The sequence below is a fragment of the Hyaena hyaena genome, unplaced genomic scaffold (genome assembly GCF_003009895.1).
Source record: "Hyaena hyaena isolate Hyena2069 unplaced genomic scaffold, ASM300989v1 scaffold_49, whole genome shotgun sequence".
NCBI lineage: Eukaryota > Metazoa > Chordata > Mammalia > Carnivora > Hyaenidae > Hyaena > Hyaena hyaena.
In genome coordinates, this window is record NW_024080681.1 from 1,167,235 (window position 1) to 1,186,251 (window position 19,017).

Here is a 19,017-nt window from a genome sequence, read left to right on the forward strand (position 1 = left end):
GGGGCAGCAGGCCAGACTCTCCAGGGAGCACTGTTTTGGTTTGGGCCCCACACTTTGAAAGAGTACTTGATACCACGCCCCAGGGGGTGAGGACAGACCTTTGAAAGATTATCCTGAAGAAGAAAGGGCAGGACAGGTGGTGTGAGGGAGGTATGGGGGCTTCAGGTGTTTGAATGGCTGTCATTTGGAGGAGGGACTGTAACCTTCTTGGTCGGTCCCAGTGATGTTGTAGGAATGCAGGTATCAACTCAGCTTGAAAATGTTTCCATGGCTGAGAGCTGTCAGAAAACGAAAGGGCTCATTTCGATAGGCGGGGTGTTTCCAGCCTCTGGAAGCAGAGACTGATTGGCTGCTTATCAGTCAGAGATAGGGCAGGGTGGGAGAGATGGGGGGGGGAATACTGGAAATTCACATTGGGGTTTGAACCAGAGATATTTGGTGTCCCAAATAGTGCTGACATTCTACCGCTTTATGAGTAAGATATGAAAGAATGAATGAATATCCAGGTCTGTTTGAACTTATCTGAGGAAATGGAAACGTCACTAGGCCAGAGAGAGGAAACACCTTTATCTGCCATGCAGGCGCCATATTCTTAATCACAGAGACAGACGCAGTCTTAGAGGCCATTACACCTCTGTGCTCACGACCCTCTGTTGAGGCTGTGATTACTTATTATTTCATTTGTGAACATGTTTAACTCATTTATGGGGCTTTAAACTCTTTACAAATGGCACTAGGCTTCGTACACTAGTTATCCAGTGTAGACACTCAGTAGTATGTGCTTAAATCCTTAATTGGATTCCTTTCTCCCCTGACCTTGGATGGCTGTGGAAACGAGGCTCAGAGAGATTGTGCCTCGAGTCAAACGGTAGGTGAAGGGCTGCCCCGGGACCAGGTTTTTTGCTCCTTGCTGTCTCCAGCATTTCTTCTACACAGGCCGCTCTCAGAGGTTTGTGAGTATTTGGGATGTTTCAGGACCAGTGATCGCATTTCATTAAATTACCATCTACCATCAGGATACTCTTCGTGTTTGGCCAGGGGTTTGGTGACAAGTGGCAGATGTTCCTGGATAGGAGGTTAGGTGTCCTCAGAGCCTCGCTGGAGTGCCCTAAGTGTTAAAGCTGGGGCTGGGAGGGGCGTGAAGCTTGCTCTGTGAATCCGCAATAGCAGATCAGTAGGAGCCCTGGTGAGGGACCCCAGCCCCCGACTCCTGCAGAGGTGGCCCCAGGAACGAGCCAGATCTCTGTGGATAGTATTCAAGGGGGCTTCTCAGATTCGTGGGTCGCCTGGGCTGCTGTGGGGATCTTAGGGGTCAGATTAGTGTGGGGGCCCCAGAGATCAGAGTCCCTAAAAAGAAGCAGTACTTGTGGCCTAGTAAATGGCAGCCGGTGACTTGGCTGGGGGTAGGGGAGTAGGCTTCTGATCGGATGGGGCCCAGAGAGCAAATCAGAGTCCAGGGCAGAAGGCCAGTCAGTGACTGGGCTCTGCGTGTGCACGCGGATGCAGCTTCACTGGGCCTTGGTGCACTGGGGCTCCCTCAGGACAGGCTGGATAAAGTGTGGTGTGTGGAGGAACTGTCTGAGCTGTCTGCTCCCACAGACACACTCACCCTGAGCTCTTGCAGCCGCCCTGAGCACTACAGCACTATATTCCCATTTTGCAGAGCAGAAAGCTGAGCTCCAGTTGTACAGCTGGTAAGTGATCAAAGTAGGATGAAGGTAATGGTGTGAGGTCACTATGCTCACTGCTGTTCCTTCAGTGCACACTGCATGCATGGCCACGTGCTGTATACTTTCCATCCATTACCTGTAATCTGCACCACGACCCTACGTGGTGGGTAATAGAATTGCCATTTCAAGGTTGAGGAAGTTGAAACTCAATTACGGGTCATGGCTAGTATGTGGCAGAGTCAAGATTTGAACCCAAGTCTCCCTTACCCTGGAAGCCCATGCCCTTTGCTTGTTACAGTCCCACTGGCTCTTTGGGATGAAATTTGAGATACGCTCAAAGTTCTGTTCTCAGTGGACCAGAGGTGGGTGGGCTGAACCTGTAATCAGTCGGTCTTTCCATGACGTGATAGGCCAGGTTATGCTGCAATGTGCTACATCTCAGTAGCTTCACTAAGAAAAACCTATTTCTTGCTCATAGTACGTTCCTCATGTGGGTCATGGTGGTGTGTGGGTAGAGGTTGCTTTATTCATCAGAGTTACTGGGGGACCCAAGTGTCTGTGATTGTTATAGCAGTGGGAGGGACATATGTGAATCACTAAGAGGCTCTTAGAGCTGGGACCTGGATATGACATGTGCTGCTTGCACTCATATTTCATTGGCCAGAGTTAATTATATGATCACACTGTTCCTCAAGGGGGCAGGCAAGCATAATTCTCCGTGTGCCTGGAGGTGAGAATGACTGATATATTTAGTGAACAGCATTAATGATCACCGTCGCGATTTATAGGGGTGTCTATCATAGGTGCCCAAATGGTCTTTCTTTTTAAAAAACAAAAAAACAAAAAAAAACGATGAGGTTAGGGTACCTGGGTGGCTCACTCGGTTAGGCCTCCGACTCACTGTTTCAGCTCAGGTCATGATTTCACGGTTTGTGGATTCAAGCCCCGTGTTGGGCTCTGTGCTGATGGTGCGGAGCCTGCTTGGGATTCTCTTTCAACCCCCCTCTCTCTCTACCACTCCCCCATTCATGCTGTCTCTCTCAAAAGCATAAACTGAAACAAATTAAAAAAACAATGACAGGGGCGCCTGGGTGGCTCAGTTGGTTAAGCGTCCGACTTCAGCTCAGGTCATGATTTCACGGTTCGTGGGTTCGAGCCCCGCGTTGGGCTCTGTGCTGACAGCTCAGAGCCTGGAGCCTGTTTCAGATTCTGTGTCTTCTTCTCTCTCTGCCCCTCCCCCACTCATGTTCTGTCTCTTTCTCTCTCTCTCTCTCTCTCTCTCTCTAAGAAATAAAACATTAAAAAAAAAAAATGGCAGTGTCCTGGCACTTGAGCAGTCCTGAGGTAGGTCTTTGTTTTGATTTGGTTACTCCACTCCTCGCCCTCAGTTTCTCTCAGCTCTTCTGACAGGAATGGTGACATTTGTTCTCCCTTTAGTCAGAAACAGAGGGACTGAGCAAGAGTCGTGTGGCAGCCAAGGCTCAGAAACAAGTGGCCCAAGGGGGAAAGAGGCCAGAAACTCACCACACCTCCTTCAAGCCTCTGTCTGGAAGGAAATCTGTCATTTATATTTTATAACTTCTGGGTGGTACACACTAATTTGTTCCTGGACACTGCTATTCATGTAGTGACGAGTGTTTTGACATTTGGCGCCATTATTTGTCATTTTCCTTGATCCATGCAGTGAATGGATCCATAACACCGCCCTTGCTTTTAAGAAAACCACCTGGTGATTCAGAGAAACTGTGACTTGAGCAACACCTCGGAAAGGGCAGGTGACCCTGCCTGGGTTAGGACGTTCCTCTTTTTAGCCCTGCTCCCTTTGCTTGTCAGAGCTGGCTGCTGACCCCAGCCGGCTGGCCAGCAAGGAGGAGTCCAGAGACCCTGTGTGGGCTTTGCAGGAGCTCAGTCTGCTCAACTGTCGCAGGGAACAGGCAACATCTTTGAAGGAGCAAATAAATAAAGGTCATCCTTGCTCTATGTCTTCATCCCGGTGATTGTGGGAACCAGCCTCAGATCTTGGTGAGAGTTTTGGTCCAGCTTCTTGCCTTCTGACCATAATGTCAGTCCTCAGTCCTGCTTTTCTTTCTCCAGCCCCAGTTAGCTTTATTCCTGCAGCCGTGGAGGCTGGGGACAAAGGCAAAAGGTATAGCGATCTTCTGCATGGAAATTTGGTCTAGTTTGGGGGTTCAAGGAAACACTAATGGAATGGTCATTGGATTGAGAGTTTCTGCGTTATTTATTTATGTATTTACTTATTTATATTTCTTTTTAATGTTTATTTTTGAGAGAGAGAAAGATACAGAGTGTGAACGGGGAGGGGCAGAGAGAGAGAGGGAGACACAGAATCCGAAACAAGCTCCAGGCTCTGAGCGGTCAGCACAGAGCGTGACGCGGGGCTCAAACCCACAAACTGCGAGATCATGACCTGAGCCAAAGTCTGATGCTTAACCGACTGAGCCACCCAGGGGCCCTGAGAGTTCCTATTTTAAGAATTGCTATTTAAAATTTTTTAAATGGCATGATTTCTAGAACTTAGAGTTAATCCTTTACGTATTTGTGGAAAGATGGTAGCAGCAAGGGGAAGGTTGAAGGATCAGCTTTCGTAGTAACACGATTTCTGGGAAGGGAACAGTCTAGAACTGTGAACTCTATCTGGACCTGTTGGCTTCCAGATGAGCCTTTGGTTTATCTTGGAGGGGTCCCCATAACTCCCCAGTAGGCAGTGCTCTGGGGAACCTGCTTGTTTATCTTCCTCGTCAAAAATCCCGTTCAACCTGTTGGGCCTGCGTGTGCTGACAGCGAGCTGATTTTAACCATTTATAAAGCTGTCTGGCCTGTCGGCAACAAAGTGAATCTAACCTGGTGTCTGACCCCTGCTTTTTTTTATTGTCCCGCCCCACCATACCTTCCTGGTGACACAGTGTTCTAGATGTATGGCATTTTCCGCCAGTTGGGAGCTCCTTGATGGGCCAGCTGCACCATGGGAAGATTTAGGGGTCCATAAACAAGAACTTCTGTGTGCTGGTCACAAGATTATCTTAGACTGTGGCCCTCAGTGTGAGGGAAGTGGCATCTTTCAAATATGAGGCAAGGCTCTTTTTATCTCCTGGGAACTCAGAGGACCCAGGGACACTGGGGAAATTTTTCCAAGAATTTTTTAAGGAGTGGTGTAAAACAAGAATAAAGGCAAAAGCGTAATTAAAAGTCTGTAACCCGGCCTGTTTCTGAGAAGCCCCTCAAACAGTTTTGGTGATATAATAGCATATTCCTTCCCCCCTTTAAATTAGGATAAGTGAGTGTATGGACATAGTGAAAGGCCCCAGCTGACGGGTGCGGATCTTTTCCATTCTCCCGCTGACTGTGGGGGATTTTCTCTGAAGCTGTCGCCCTACTCAGAAGAACCTAGAAGCAAGTAGCAGAGGTCATGGACAGGGATTGGGAGCTGGGTACGTCTCCTGGTTGTGTGACTTTGGCTGCCTGACCTTAATATGTAGCTGTCATGGGCTGAGTTCTTAGCACTGCTCCCTGCTTAGTGCAGTGTCTCTCTTCATGAGTAGAACAGGAAGACCAGCGCTTAGAGGTGAATGAGCAGGGTTGAGTCAGGTCTGCTAACTCCAAAGCCTACACTCTTTTTGTTTGCTTTTATTAAGGAAACATTCACCTGACGTAAAATTCACTATTTTCAGTATTTTAAAGTGTACAATTCATAGTGTTTATGTATTCATAAGGTTGGGCAGCTGTTACCACTTTCCAGGTCCAAAACATGTCCATCGCCCCCTAACGAACCCCTGTCCATCCAGATTCCCCCACTTCCATGATCCTTTGGCAGCCACTAGTCTACTCTCTTTCTCTCTGGATTTGCCTGTTGTGAACATATCAGTGGAATCACCACCATATGTCAGAGCCTGAGCTATTGGGCATGTAGGTTCTTGGGAAAATCACCTGACCTATTTAGGTGCAGAGTATTTTTATTATAAGTGTTTTTATCCCTATCTTGGGAATCTCTTTTAACATTGCTGTGTGGTTTAAATGAGAACCTATATCAAATGCATCCTCTGAGCAAGTGTGAGGTGTTTTATTAGTATAACTTTTGTTTTGGACCTGTGTCGAAATTACAGGCCATTCTGAGAGCAAATCTTGCTGGTTTCTTAACTATTTAAAGGGAATTATATAGACTTATTTCACAAGGATGTTGTGAAGAAAACCAGTGATGTTTTTGTCCTTTGTAATCACGGAGTTGCCTAGGGAAAACTGGCTAATTGAATATTTTGAAAAGGGGGCATGTTTCAGGAGATTTGGTAAGCGCAAAAACTACCACCAGGGCGTTGAACAAACCAGGATGTAAACAGTCCTCTGTAAGCATAATACATTTAAACTCAGTGAGGTGGTTTTTTTGTTTGTTTGTTTGTTTTGGTTTTTTTTGTTTTTATTTTTGTGAGAGAGAGAGAGGGACAGAGCACATGCTGGGGAGGAGCAGAGAGACAGAGGATGATACAGAATTCAAAGCAGGCTCCAGGCTCTGACCTGTCAGCACAGAGACCAGTGTGGGGCTCCAACTCATGAACTGCGAGATCATGACCTGAGCCGAAGTCAGACAGTTAACCGACTGAACCACCCAGGCGCCCCTAAACACAGTGACTTTTAAGGCAAGTTAGTGACACTTCGTCCAGTTCACTGGCCAGAAGTTGCCCATTTTTAGGTATGGTCCTCACTTCTGGATGCCAGGTAAGGGATACCAATAAACCGGATTTGAGATTAGCTGACAGCATTTGAAAATGAAATTTAAGCGTGATGTTAAAAGAGTAGAACCTTTGGAATTCTTTAATTCCATGATTGCTGAATATTGCCCCAGTTTCTTCAAGTTCATTCTAGAATCCCAGATTGTGAGAGATGGCAGGGATGCTGAACTTGACTGGATCGTTTCATGAACAGAGGAGCAAACTGAAGGCAGACAGAGTTAAAGGACTTGCCCGAAGTCTTCATGTGGTGAATTATTAGCAGAGTCTGGTCCAGAATCCACATCTCCTACCTACTGTTCTTGGCATTGGAGTCAGCTCTTCCTTGAAAATATTTGGGGTTTTGGTAATGAGTACCCTCTGTTTCTTTGCTATTTCCTTTGCCACATTGATTCCGTCTCATTCATGCACTGCTCCCTTGCCAAAACGCAAACAAAGCTTACTGAGCAGTCCAGCTGCATAATCGATTCATTTCCGAACTGCACATATGGCAGGGAGGAATGGTGTTGGGCATTTGGGAAACATAGTGAGGGAAGTTTTGAAAGTTCTGATATAGCTTTTAGAGAAGGGGTTTAAAAAATGATGTTTTTCCATGGCTCAACCCCACCGTGACCAAAAACAGTAAAATAGGCAGAGTCAAAGGAGGAAGGGAAACCCCATCACTTTACATTAGTGCAAAGATGTCAGCTTTTTCAAGCTTTTCTATCTCTTAGCTTTTTTTTTTTTTAATTAAAAAAATTTTTCTGACCTATTTAGAGCTACTACACTTTATTTAATGATGTGAATGGAGCTCAGAGGGGTCAGAGGTTTACATAGGTCACAGTGTGGGCTGGCTGCAAAGCCTGCTGCAGCGTCCAAGCTGCCTGACACCCAATCCCAGGCACTGGAGTCCTACCAAGAAGCACAGAGGTCTTGAAGAGTTAGGGCCTAAGCTGGGAGCCTCTGCAGGAAGGCGCCGTGGTCAGAGCAGCCTCTTCTCAAAGTGAGACCCACAGCCCAGTGTCATTGGCATCAACTGGAAACCTGTTAGGAATGCAGAGTCGGGGCCCTGCTCCAGGCTTCCTGAGCCACAGTGAGCATTTAACAAGATCCCCAGGTGAGTCCTGTGCTCAACGCAGTGTGAGAAGCCTAGGGAAAGAGCTGAAGTGAGTGGCTATGCTGTTTCTATTCCTAAAGTGTTTCCTGTTGTTCCGGTGAGGATGAAGCTGAAGACCCCATACAGGAGACCTGGTTCTCTACACATTCAAAGTGAGAAAGGAGCTCATTATTTGTGACCCAGGTCCTCACTGTGGAAAAGAACGTGGATGTCCACAGCTGTGATGGTTGAGAAGGCAGTAACCTCCTAGCAGATGACCTGACCTAGGGACACTTTGAGTACCTGTCAGCTGAGATCATGCAGCCTCAACACAAGGGTGGGGGGCGGCCAGTGACGCGGAACCGACAAAGCAACATTCCATTTCATGGACTCCCGGCCTCCACGCCTCAGCTGTTTTCACTCCTTCAGCAAAAAGGGGAGACAGAAAAGAAACAAAAGCTGGCTGTGGCTGAGGCCTTGTTAATTAGTAAAGCCTGATACGTCCATGTGTTGGGTCTGCACTAGGGCAAGCCAGGAGGGCCTAGTCCTAGGCTACTTGTTACCCAACAGGAGCGAACCCATCTGGCCGAGGTGTCTGGGCTCCTGCGAAGGAAGTGCATCAGCAGCTTTGGGTCAGAAAAAAATACTCACACGTGGCTTTTTCTGCTACTGTTTGGGAATTTTGTGCTTGTCGTGGATAAAAGTTTCCTCCGGTCCCAGAAGACAGTGTGAGCATTTCTAAATGTGGGCATTAGCTCATGAAAATGTGCCAGTTTTTAAGCAAGGCATTATTTGCAGTGAATGGTGGTACCAGGCAAAGACTGGGATTTTGCTTTTTTTTTTTCTTCTTGCGATATAATTGTATATCCTCTCCTCTTCTCTTAAATAGTAATTGGAGCATATGGTTAAAAGTCAACTATTTTAGAAGTAGTGGAAATCTAGCAATTGAGCACATTGAGACATGCTGTTTGTCTGTTTTGGAAAAATTTTCTCAGTTGCCATCAGTTTAGCAGACCATCCTTGATTGGGAAATGAGGCTAAATTTTTAATGAATTAGCCAACCAAGAAACCTGATTTGCCCTTGGACTAAGAAGGAGGTCATCTAATTTGTGCAGGCAGTTGTCCTGGGAAGACTGTTAGAGGATCTCGACTCTCTTTGTCTGGAGCGACATAGGCTTGATATTTAGCTGGCAGAAACGTGCAGGCTGCAGTTAGAAACCTCGTGTGAGGATTTGGAACCACAGCAGATGCCCTGTGCAGAGTCCTGCCCTTTGGGAAACATGCGTGGGTTCTGTTGGCTTGGTGGTCCTGTCAGTGGTGAGGACTCTTGTCCAGATATTTACAACAGGGTAGTAAGTAGGTAACTTTATCTACCTTGTGCAAGTGAGGAAAGGAAGGCTGTACGAGGCCAGGCCCAGTGAAGGACACTGCTAAGAGGCACAGCCTGGATCTGAGTGTGATCTGGTTGACCGACCATAGAGCCCTCTGCTCCTTCCTCTACCCTGTTAGATATTATTTTTAGGGTTAACACTGAGGATTCTGTTCCTGAGATGATTTGCATCTGTGTTGCTCGGGTTGAGATCTGTATGCGTTCATGTGCCAGGTGGGTGAGGGGGAAAGCCCTAGGAACAGCTGCAGAGAAGTGGTCCCTCTTCCGGAACACCAAGGGCACAGTGTCTTATAAAATGAGACGTGGAGCAGGATGAGAAATATTGTGGAGTTGAATGCAGAATGTGTCTGTAATTTTCTGTTGGTAATTTCGAGTTGGTAATTTTGAGGGAAAAACCCACACCTTGAAAGGGAGTTCTTCGCAGCCCCTTGGCTCTCTCCCATCAGCCCACATTGGACTTCTCTGCCTACAGGTTGCTGGGTGGAAATTTTGGAGACATGCTCACATAAGTGCAAGTCTTGGGCCATCTGGGCCTTTTCCACTCTCCCACCTATATGTGGTGAAAAGGAATTTCTTAAATATGTGAACCCGCGTGGGAGATTTCGTTGGCGCTATGCTCTGTTTATACAGCTGTTCCCCGGGCTCCGGGCTCTGCTATCTCTCATGGCCCAGAAGTATCTGTGAATGTGCTAGGGAAGGGTTTCTGGAGGCTGGAGGAGGTGAGAACTGGGCTGGGGAGGTGGTTGTTCACTAAGCCCCTGTGGTCGTTGATGGTCTTTTCAAAGAAAATGTGTATTTATTTAAAAAAACTGAATCTCTCTGAAATTTCCATTGTCCAGAATTCAAGAGTTAGAAGAAGGTTTGCAATGGAGTACTTCCCTCACTGTCCTTCCATAACTCTGCCTCCCTTCCTCATAGCCAGCCAGTGTTACCAGTTTCTTGTGTAGCCAGGTAATGATGTATCTATCTCCCATTACCTTCCTTTTATACAAACTTTGCTCTTATGTGTACTGTTCTGTCCCTTGCATTTTCCTCACTTTCTTGTTACTCTATTTTTCCAACTGCTCAGGTTATCACTAAACCGATAGAACTTACTTAACAAGTGCCCCATCAGTTGGTACGTAGTTCATTTCAATCTTTTGCTTGTATAATGCTGCAGTTAATAATTGTTTGTATTATTATTTTGCACACATGTAGAATAAACTAGAAGAGAAGTTGCAGGGCCACAGAAAATGTACTTTATAATTTTGATTGATACTACCAAATCCCCCCCCAGGGGGTCATGCCAGGTTCCAGCCACCCCCCAGCTGAGTGTGTGTTGGGGGAGATCTTGTTCCCTTATGCCACCCACCCACCTTCTGACCCTGGCTGCCTAAAAGGTGAAGAAATGATCTCAGTGCAAGTTTAAGGGGGTGGATCTGTCTTGAAAAACATCAGAATGTAGCACATCTGCTACTTTTGCCCTAGGGGCGATGACCTAGTATGGTGTTTCCAACCTTTTGGATTGGCCGTGAAATTTTTGTTTTTGTTGACTATTTATGCCTGCTTGCATGAATAAATAGTAGTTAAAATATTACAAAGCAAATTTATGCAATTCTTTTAAAGTAGGTATTACATAGGTGATATGATACGGCTAAATGAATGGTTAGAAACTGTGCTCCTTACTTTTATTTATGATGCAGTAGCCTCTCTACTCTTGTTATGACACACAGGACTTCAGATCAAAGAATCACCTAAACATCAAAACTCAACACAGGTCCTTTATCTAGCAGAGTCCCAGCAACTTCAGTGAGGTCAGCAGTGCTTCATCTCCAGTGACTTCTGCGGAGGTCCTTACCATAGAGTTCTGCCACCTTCACCATGTTCCTGAGATATAAACTTAAGCTTTTAGAAAAGACGCATCGATCAAAGTTCAGAGTTGGAAGGGGGGCTTTTGAGGGTTCTCTAGACCAATTTCATTTTCTTCGCTGGGAAGTCACATAGAAGAATTTGCATGTAGGACTTGCCTTGAACAAAAGGATATGCAGGGAATTAGGTATGGTTTCAGGAAAAGGAAATTTGGGTCATATGGGCTTGATATAAAATAGGGGACTGGGTGTGTGTGTGTGTGTGGTCAGGCACAGGGAGAAGTTCTGGAAAGGTTTGCCAACAGAGGCTTGGTAAATTTATTTGTAAACATACCGGGGTCTACCACACTATGAAGACAGGAGGAAAACATACTATCGCTTTACAGATAGTCAAAACAGGACTAAGCGTCTCCACCCAGTCAGGCTTCCTGGAGTCCCACTGAGCTTGTGCTACTGAAAGCTAGGACTGGAGCAGACACCTGCCAGCCACAAACCGAGTGGTTAACTTGCCTGGCCAGTCCTCCCTGCATGTCACTTCTCAGGACTCAGGATGTGCTTTCACAGCTTGCAAAGGGAGAAAATCTCAAGTCCTAAACATCACAGCACAACGGGGGCCTTTTATCTAGCTGGTTAGGGTGCCAGTTAGGCCTGAATTCAGGTTAAACAAAATCTGGTTTTCAGTGGTCTTGTTTTTTGTGAAATTTCTGGGTGAACAACGGAGTGTTGACTGCACATGTGTGTTCCTCGCTTTATCAGATTTAGACAGGTGTCTCTAGCCTGCTCTTTCCTCTCCCTGGTGCCTCGGCTAACCTCAGACCTCTGAGGTAAACCTCTCATCTCTCCCCTGCATCCCAACTCTGCATCCATGTTTCCTTTGTCTTTGTCCTTTGTTCCTCTTCTTTGAATTGGCTGTTTTGAGATATAATTTGTATGACATAGGATTCACCTGTTTAAAGTGCACAATCCAGTAGTTTTTAGTATGTTTCTCAGTTTTACAACCAACACGACTGTCAGTTTTAGGGGACATTTTCATCACCCTCAGCCCCAGTCAACCACCGATGTACTTTCTGTCTCTAGATTTGCCTTAGTCTGGGTATTTTCTATAAATGTCAGCTTGTGGGCTTTTGTGACTTTCATTTAGTAAAATGTTGTCAAGGCTCATCCATGTTGTAGCATGACTCAGTACTTCATTCCGTTTTGGAGCCAAACAACCTATGGTATGGATACACCCAATTTTGTTTGCCCATTCATCAGTTGATGGACAGTTGGGTTGTTTCCACTCTTTGGCTATCAAAATAATGCTGCTATGAGGTTTTGTGCAAGTTTTTGTGTGGCCATAGGTTTTTATTTCCCTTAGGTATATACTTAAGTGTGGAATTGCTTGGTCATATAACTCTGTTTAACATTTTGGGGAACTTCCAGACTGTTTTCCAAAGTGGCTCCACCATTTCACACTCCCACCAGCAATGTGTAAGGGTTCCAGTTTCTCTGCAGCCTCCCCCACAGGGGCAATCTTCTGTCTTTCTGATTATAGCCATCCTAGTGAGAGTGAAGTGGCACCTTGTTGTGGTTTTGGTTTGCATTTTCCTGATAACTAATGATGTTGAGCATCTTTTTATGTGCTTATAGGACTTTTGTAGACCTTCTTTGGAAGGAGGTCCACTCAGATCCTTAGCCCATTTTTAAATTGGGTTATATATGTTTTTGTAATGGAGTTGAAAATTTTTTGTATATTCTAGATATGGGTCCCTTATCAGATATATTCTTTCATTCTGTGAGTTGTCTTTTCACTTTCTTGATGTTATCATTGGCCACACAAAAGTGTTTAATTTTGATGAAGTCCAGTTTACCTATTTTTGTTGTTGTTACTTGTGCTTTTCATGTTGCATCTAAGACTCTGCCTTACCAAGGTAACAAATATTTATTACTCCCATTTTCTTTTAAGAATGTTATAGTTTTAAATCTTATATTTAGGCCTGTGATCCGTTTTGAGTTTATTTGTATGTATTATGTAAGGAAGGGGTGTGAATTCATCTCTTTGCACGTGAGTATCCATTTCTCCCAGCACCCTTTGTTGGAGACTATTCTTTGCCCATTGAGTTTTCTTGATGCCCTGGTTGAAAATCAGTTGACTGTATTTATTTTGGGTTTATTTTGGGGCTCTCAATTCTATTTGCATTGCATTGTATGTGTATCCTTATGCTAGTGCCACACTGTCTTGATAACTGTTGCTTTACAAAGTTAGGGCAGGAATGGGCAATCTAGACTTTTCTTTCTCCTTCCCCATCTGGCCAGTTACTGGATTCTTTGGCTCCTTCCTCAGGCTTTCAACCACACTTTATTTCTCCTCCTTCATCTTGCTGGTTTCAGTAGGAGAGGATACCCACATAGTCCTGAGATGTCCCAGCTGTTGGGCACTTTACTGCTCTCCCTAGCAATGCCAGCAAATACTGTTCTGACTCAGTAGCTTGGCTGTGATGGACTTCCCCAGATGTATAGAATGAAACATTTGGGATGTGAAAAGATGCTCTAGTTTCTGAAACTCTCTAATTGGTCAAGTGCAGGGTAATACAGCTTACTGTACTGTTAGAAGATTTAAAGATCTTTCTGTAAAGCTACGTAAGCGAGCAAGCAATTCTAGCAGATAGTTCTCCCAAGTGGGCCATGACATAGCCTTCGAAGCCAGAGCTTGCCCTCCCTGGGCCTTCCTTCCTTGCAGGCATCTGCAGTGCCGTGTTGTGAGCATCAGATTTGCTGACATTGGCATCTTTGTAGTAGTGGAGAAATGGAAGGCGAAAGATCTTCTGGGAGAAGTGGAATTCTGGACAAGGCCACTTATCATCACATTGTGTTGCTGAGCTAAAAAAAAGAAAAAGCCCATGCGACATCTGGAATTAACAATAACCACACTGTAATTGTCACTAGGCCTTTCTGTTATGAATTTTGTGCAGCACTAGCTCATTTTCAGAAGATAGCGCCTAGAGCTTGCACTAAGGAGCTGTATCATAATTTAAGTGAATTTTAATTTCCATTTTGTATTGGACATTAAAAAAAAAATCTATAAACAGAAACTGTCCTTCATCCAGAACTCCTGTTAAGGGGCCCTGCACGTGGTGAGAGATCAGGGACATGAACTCAGCAGAAGGCAGTGATAACTAGAACGGGTTCTGGATTCAGTCTGCCCCAGTGCACTTCCTCTTAAGTGAACTTGGGAGTTCCTTATCTACCCAAGTCTCAATTTCTTTGTCTGTAAAACAGTGATAAGAGTAGTACCCACCTCCTAGAGCCATTAAAAGCTTGAAATCCCATGTCAAAGACTTAATACAGGCGAGGGTTGACATCATTTTTCTGTGAAGTGCTAGGTGGTAAATATTCTAGGTTTGCAGCATCCCACACGTTTCTTTCAGGCATTTGCCACTCGTTCTGCTGTTGTAGCGTGAAAGCTGCCGTAGACCGTGTGCTCACCAGGGGGCGTGGCGATGCTCCAGTAACACTTTATTTTTAATAACAGGTGGTGTGCTGGACTTGGCCTCCAGGCTGTAGCATGCCGATCCCCGGCTTAGCATGGTGCCTGGCACACAGAGGGCTTTTAATAAATGTCATCCCTGCTCAAAGCTGAGGTGGACCTGCCCCTTGACAGCGGGTCCCATGCTCACCCACTCCATGTTTTTAACAGAATGTCGAGGTCCTGGCCAGTCGGAGCAACACTTCAGAGCCTAGCCAGCTGGGGGCTGAAATGCACGTGAAGGCCCTGCAGGAGGAGAATGAGAAGCTGCGGAGACGTGTGGAAGAGCTGGAGCAGAGCATCGCTCGGCTTGAGAGGCAGATTGCCGACCTGAAGTGCGACGAGGCCAAAGCAAAGGAAATGCTCAAGAAGTGTGAGGTGAGGCTTGCTGGGCCCCAAGCCTGGGTTTGACAGCTGCGGACCCTTCTTTTCTCCTGTGTCAGTGGTTTTGGAGGTGCAAGGGGATTTATTAGCATAATTTAGCAGGAAATGTGGAGGCAATCGTGCATATGTCCTCTCTGCAAGCTGTTTCTCTTGTTCTTCTGTGGGTGGTAAAAATGGAAGATGAGCTTCTGAAAGAAGACCAGGATCAGGGCTGATGAAGTCAGGGTCCCCACTCACCCAGACATCAGGTACACTCAACCTTTTGACACTGAACAGAGGCTTCTAAATGTCTGAAAAGGCCGTCTTAATACCACCATCAGATCCATTCACTCATGACTGTTTTCTTTTTTAACACCTAGTTGACGGATTTTGAATCACACAGGTTTTAGCAAACCAATGATCTGGTTTGTCGGATGTCTAGAAGCGGGAGGCTTTTGGCAAGAGACACGTCCTGAGGGCAGTGAGAGCTGGCACTGAAAATAAAAGAGAGGACAGGGGCACCTGGGTGGCTCAGTCAGTTAAGTGTCTGGCTCTTGGTTTCAGATCAGGTCATGATCTCATGGTTCATGAGTTCGAGCCCCATGTCAGGCTCAGTGCTGACAGTACAGAGCCTGCTTGGGATTATCTCTCTTCCTTCTCTCTCTGTGCCCCTGCTCACTCTCTCTCTCCCTCTCTCAGAGTAAATAAATGAACCTAAAAAAAACTAAGAGAGAGGACAAAATAAATGTAAAGGGAGACTTATTCTAACAGGGGCTCCCAAAATGGTCATTTGTCAGGATCATCTGGAAGCCTTTTCCAAAACTCTTTGTGCCTAAGTCCATTCAGTACTTGCTGTTTCTGAAGCTCCACAGATGAGGCCAGATATTTGTAATTTCAGGCGATTCGGATTTCACATCTGGCTAAGTAGGGAACCACAGAAGGGCACACACACCTAAGAACCTCAGTGTTGTGAGCCACTGTGGGCCTGTGCCTGGCACGTTGTGACCACAGCCACTGCTGGCTGTGTCCTCAGATGTCTCCTGTGTTCCCTCCATGCCACTGAGTCACCTTTATAGGCATAGCACGCATCTGAATGCACATTCACCCTGTATTTCATTGTAGAGAGAAGCCCAGCAATTAGAAGAGGCCCTTGTGCATGCAAGAAAGGAAGAAAGAGAAGCCACATCAGCCAGAAGGACCCTTGAGAATGAGTTGGAAGACGCTCAGGTAATCACAGAGCTGATGTCTATTCCTCGTACAGGAAGCCTGAGAAGCATAATTGGAGAGACATGTCCAGACCGCCATTGGTCCTTTCCTTGCTGGGAGTGCCGTTTGCAGTAATACCCACACTGGACTTCACACTAGCCATCTAGGCCAGTGGCAATGATGTCTAGGGGACACCTGGCAATGTCTGGTGACATTTTTGGTTGTCACAGTTGGGAGATGCTACTGGCCTCGAGTGGATAGAGGCCAGGGATGCTACCTAACACCCTTGCAAAGCACAGGGCAGCCCCCAACACCACGAATTACCTGGCTGAGGTTGAGAAACCCTGGTGTAGACATTAAAGAGCTTGACAGCTTTCCAAAGATAAAATATGAATTGTGTGAGAAGGCCACCAGCTTTGGTCCCCAAGGCAGTGTGGAGACGGCTTTCTGGCAGAAGTCAATTTCCTTTCTCCTTTGGGCAAATAGACTCCATAGAGTACAGTCCTTCAGGGCAGCTATTAAAAGGAGCAGCAGGAAGTCCGTTTTTTTGAAATGAGATAGCTATCTGTATTCAAAATCACTAGATTCTTAGAAAATTAGGTTTCCCCATTTGAAGGTTAGAAAGATTGTTGGAAGTACATTCTAAAAACAAACAAACCAAAGCCTGCACTAAAGTTCTGAGATGACTTTGCGCAGCGACCTCTGTGTGACCCAGATGCGTCCTTTCTTCTACCTGCTCCTGGGTTTTAACGAACTGGCACTGAGCGTTCCTCAGGCAGTTTCTGAGGATGCAAAAGCCAGTGATTTTGAGCAGTTGTCAAGGAGGAGATTGTTAACATTTCCATCAGGACCCACTTGACAATGAGGGTAGGTGGGGAAGGGACGTATGAAGAGTGACAAAGCAGTCAGGGTCCGGATTTATCAGTCTGCCTAATGCCTCACTGCAGCTGTGCATTTCAGATACAGCGCCCCCGCCTCAGGGCCAGTGAGGAAAGTGCTCATACTAGGATTCACTCAGGTCAGCTTTAACTCGGGGCCTGGCACCCCTCGATCACTGTTAATGCCTTCTCTCCAGCCTTGCACGGACCTTGTTTTTGCAAACAGTGAAGCGTCTGACTGTCCTTACTGTGGCCTTCTTTCTTTCAGTGTAGATCTTTGTTACAAACTCTTGTGAGGTTAATTTTGCGTGGAATGCGGGTTCACCGTGCTGCTCTTTAAGGCTTGTGCTGACTTCACGCCCGTCGCTGAAGTGCAGGGTTCGAATTTGTGAGCTGGCTGGGGACGGGAAGAGAGGAAAAGTGTGTCTTCTCTACAGGGACAAAAATCTGTACCTTCGTGTCACATCCACCCTTAGTGCTGGGCGCAGCTATTACAGGATCCGTCTTTATCATCTTTTGGTCAGTCCATAAAATTTGACAGCTATGAATCTGCAGCTCTGGGTTAATTCCTCAGAGAGAGCAGATGATAGCCTCAGGGCCTAATCATCTTCTTGTAATCCCCACCCACACCCATCTCCAGATCTCTGGCCTCGCCTTGGAAATCCTCCCTGACGTGTTGGTTTTGTCGTGGCCTGATTCTCTGTGGTGTTGGAATGGTGGGAACAGCAGGTGCGGGTCGTGGCCATGCTGACCGCTGGCAACACCGCCAGCACGTGCTCAGAAAGTCCAACAGTCTCACCTCGGTTATCTCAGTTAGCAGTAGTGCAATGCAAAGTGCGCCATCGCTTTGTTTTCTCTACAACCAGGAACCGGACAGCCAGCTCCTGCGGTTAAATAACTTTCTGCATGCCTCTCTTCCCTAAGCTGGCAACGGAAAGGGAGCTCAGCCCTTAGAGGGAGAGGAAAGAGTAACTGGGTTTCCCCCACACACAGCATTTTATATTTCAGTCTTTCTGCCTTTAGCAATCTGTGGCATCTTCATGACTGAGAAATGTATTTCTTTACATGGTGGCTGAAGGCTGTGTGAACTTAGGTCTGATTTTATTAAGAGTCAGAAAGTGGCAGTGGGTGGTAACGATGCCATTGCCCGTCAACTCGGCCCCTCCCGCTGGGGTGGGATGTGCTGCTGTGTAGGTCTATGGGAACTGCACAGCAGTGCTGTCTAGGATTCCCTTGAGAAATGGCTTCTGCAGGTGGGGAAGTGAAGAGACCTTTTCTGGAGAAGCCACAGTTCTTTCCTTAGGGGGCTGGATCATGGTATATATCCTATATGCCTTCACCTCCCACCCTGCTGGACTTCTGTGCATCAAGATGACAGGGAAAAAGCCTCAGTGCTTCCGCCATTCCAGTCCCTGGTTAATGTGCAGTAAGGTAACCGCTTACAGCCTACCTGGTCTTCTGTCCCCACATAGGTGGTGTGAGGACAATGGTTTATATTTGTACAAGGCTTACAGTTTATAAGCTGCTCTCCCATGCAGTAACTCAGGCACCCTGAAAACAGTCCCGAGAAGTGTTTTCAAGAGTTCAGATTTGCAAATGCTTCATTGTGACTTACCTTTCCATGTATAGCTTTCCCCTCCTCAGCGGCAGAGAGGAACGTGCTTGTATTAGGATTCACTCAAGTGGGCCATAACTCGGGGGCTGTCACCCCAGCTTCCGTCTGATCAAGGCTGTCATTCCTGTAAGCCCATAGGCTCACCTGCACTTGCTTATTGTTCATATGGACAGGGACCTTACTCAGTCATATAAGAACAGGGACCTTACTCAGTCATATAGGAAAAGGCTCTGCATCCATTGAGAGATAGATACTGGTCTTCACTAATTTGGTGCTTTGGATTCTCCTAACTGATCATTTTTTCCCCGATTTTGGTCCCTGTATTAGTTGATGGGCTTGCATTGCTGGTCTTGGAAATACAGTCACTGTAGCAACATTTCACTCCTAACTCCCACTGCATATTGGGAAGTTTGCTTCTTTTCATGTGAAATCTGAACATGTTTTCTCAGCAGTGGTTTGTTGGAATACATTTCTTGAAGAACTGAGGAGGCAGAACATTGTTGTAAACAGCATTTCTAAACGTTAAAGTATGTTAGGATTATCTGGGTAACTTTTAAATCTAAATTTGTGGGTCCCAGTCTAAGGAAAATTGTGAATCCAACCCATGGAGCTAGAATCTGCATTTAAGGTAAAGAATACTCTACCCTTACTTGGTGATTCTGATGTAAGATGCCTTTAGACCACTTTTGGGAATAGGTATTAATTTTTAACCACTAAGATTTTATCTTA

At 46.1% G+C, this 19,017-nt stretch overlaps 1 protein-coding gene across 1 annotated transcript in view; it reads left to right on the top strand.

Moving 5' to 3' along the window:
- CGNL1 (cingulin like 1) overlaps positions 1-19,017 on the top strand; it is a 158,350-nt gene that overhangs the window by 112,016 nt on the left and 27,317 nt on the right. Inside the window, exons 9-10 of the mRNA XM_039230651.1 lie at positions 14,398-14,604; positions 15,712-15,816. Coding sequence (XP_039086582.1) covers positions 14,398-14,604; positions 15,712-15,816 — 312 coding nt within the window. The remainder of the gene's footprint in view (positions 1-14,397; positions 14,605-15,711; positions 15,817-19,017) is intronic.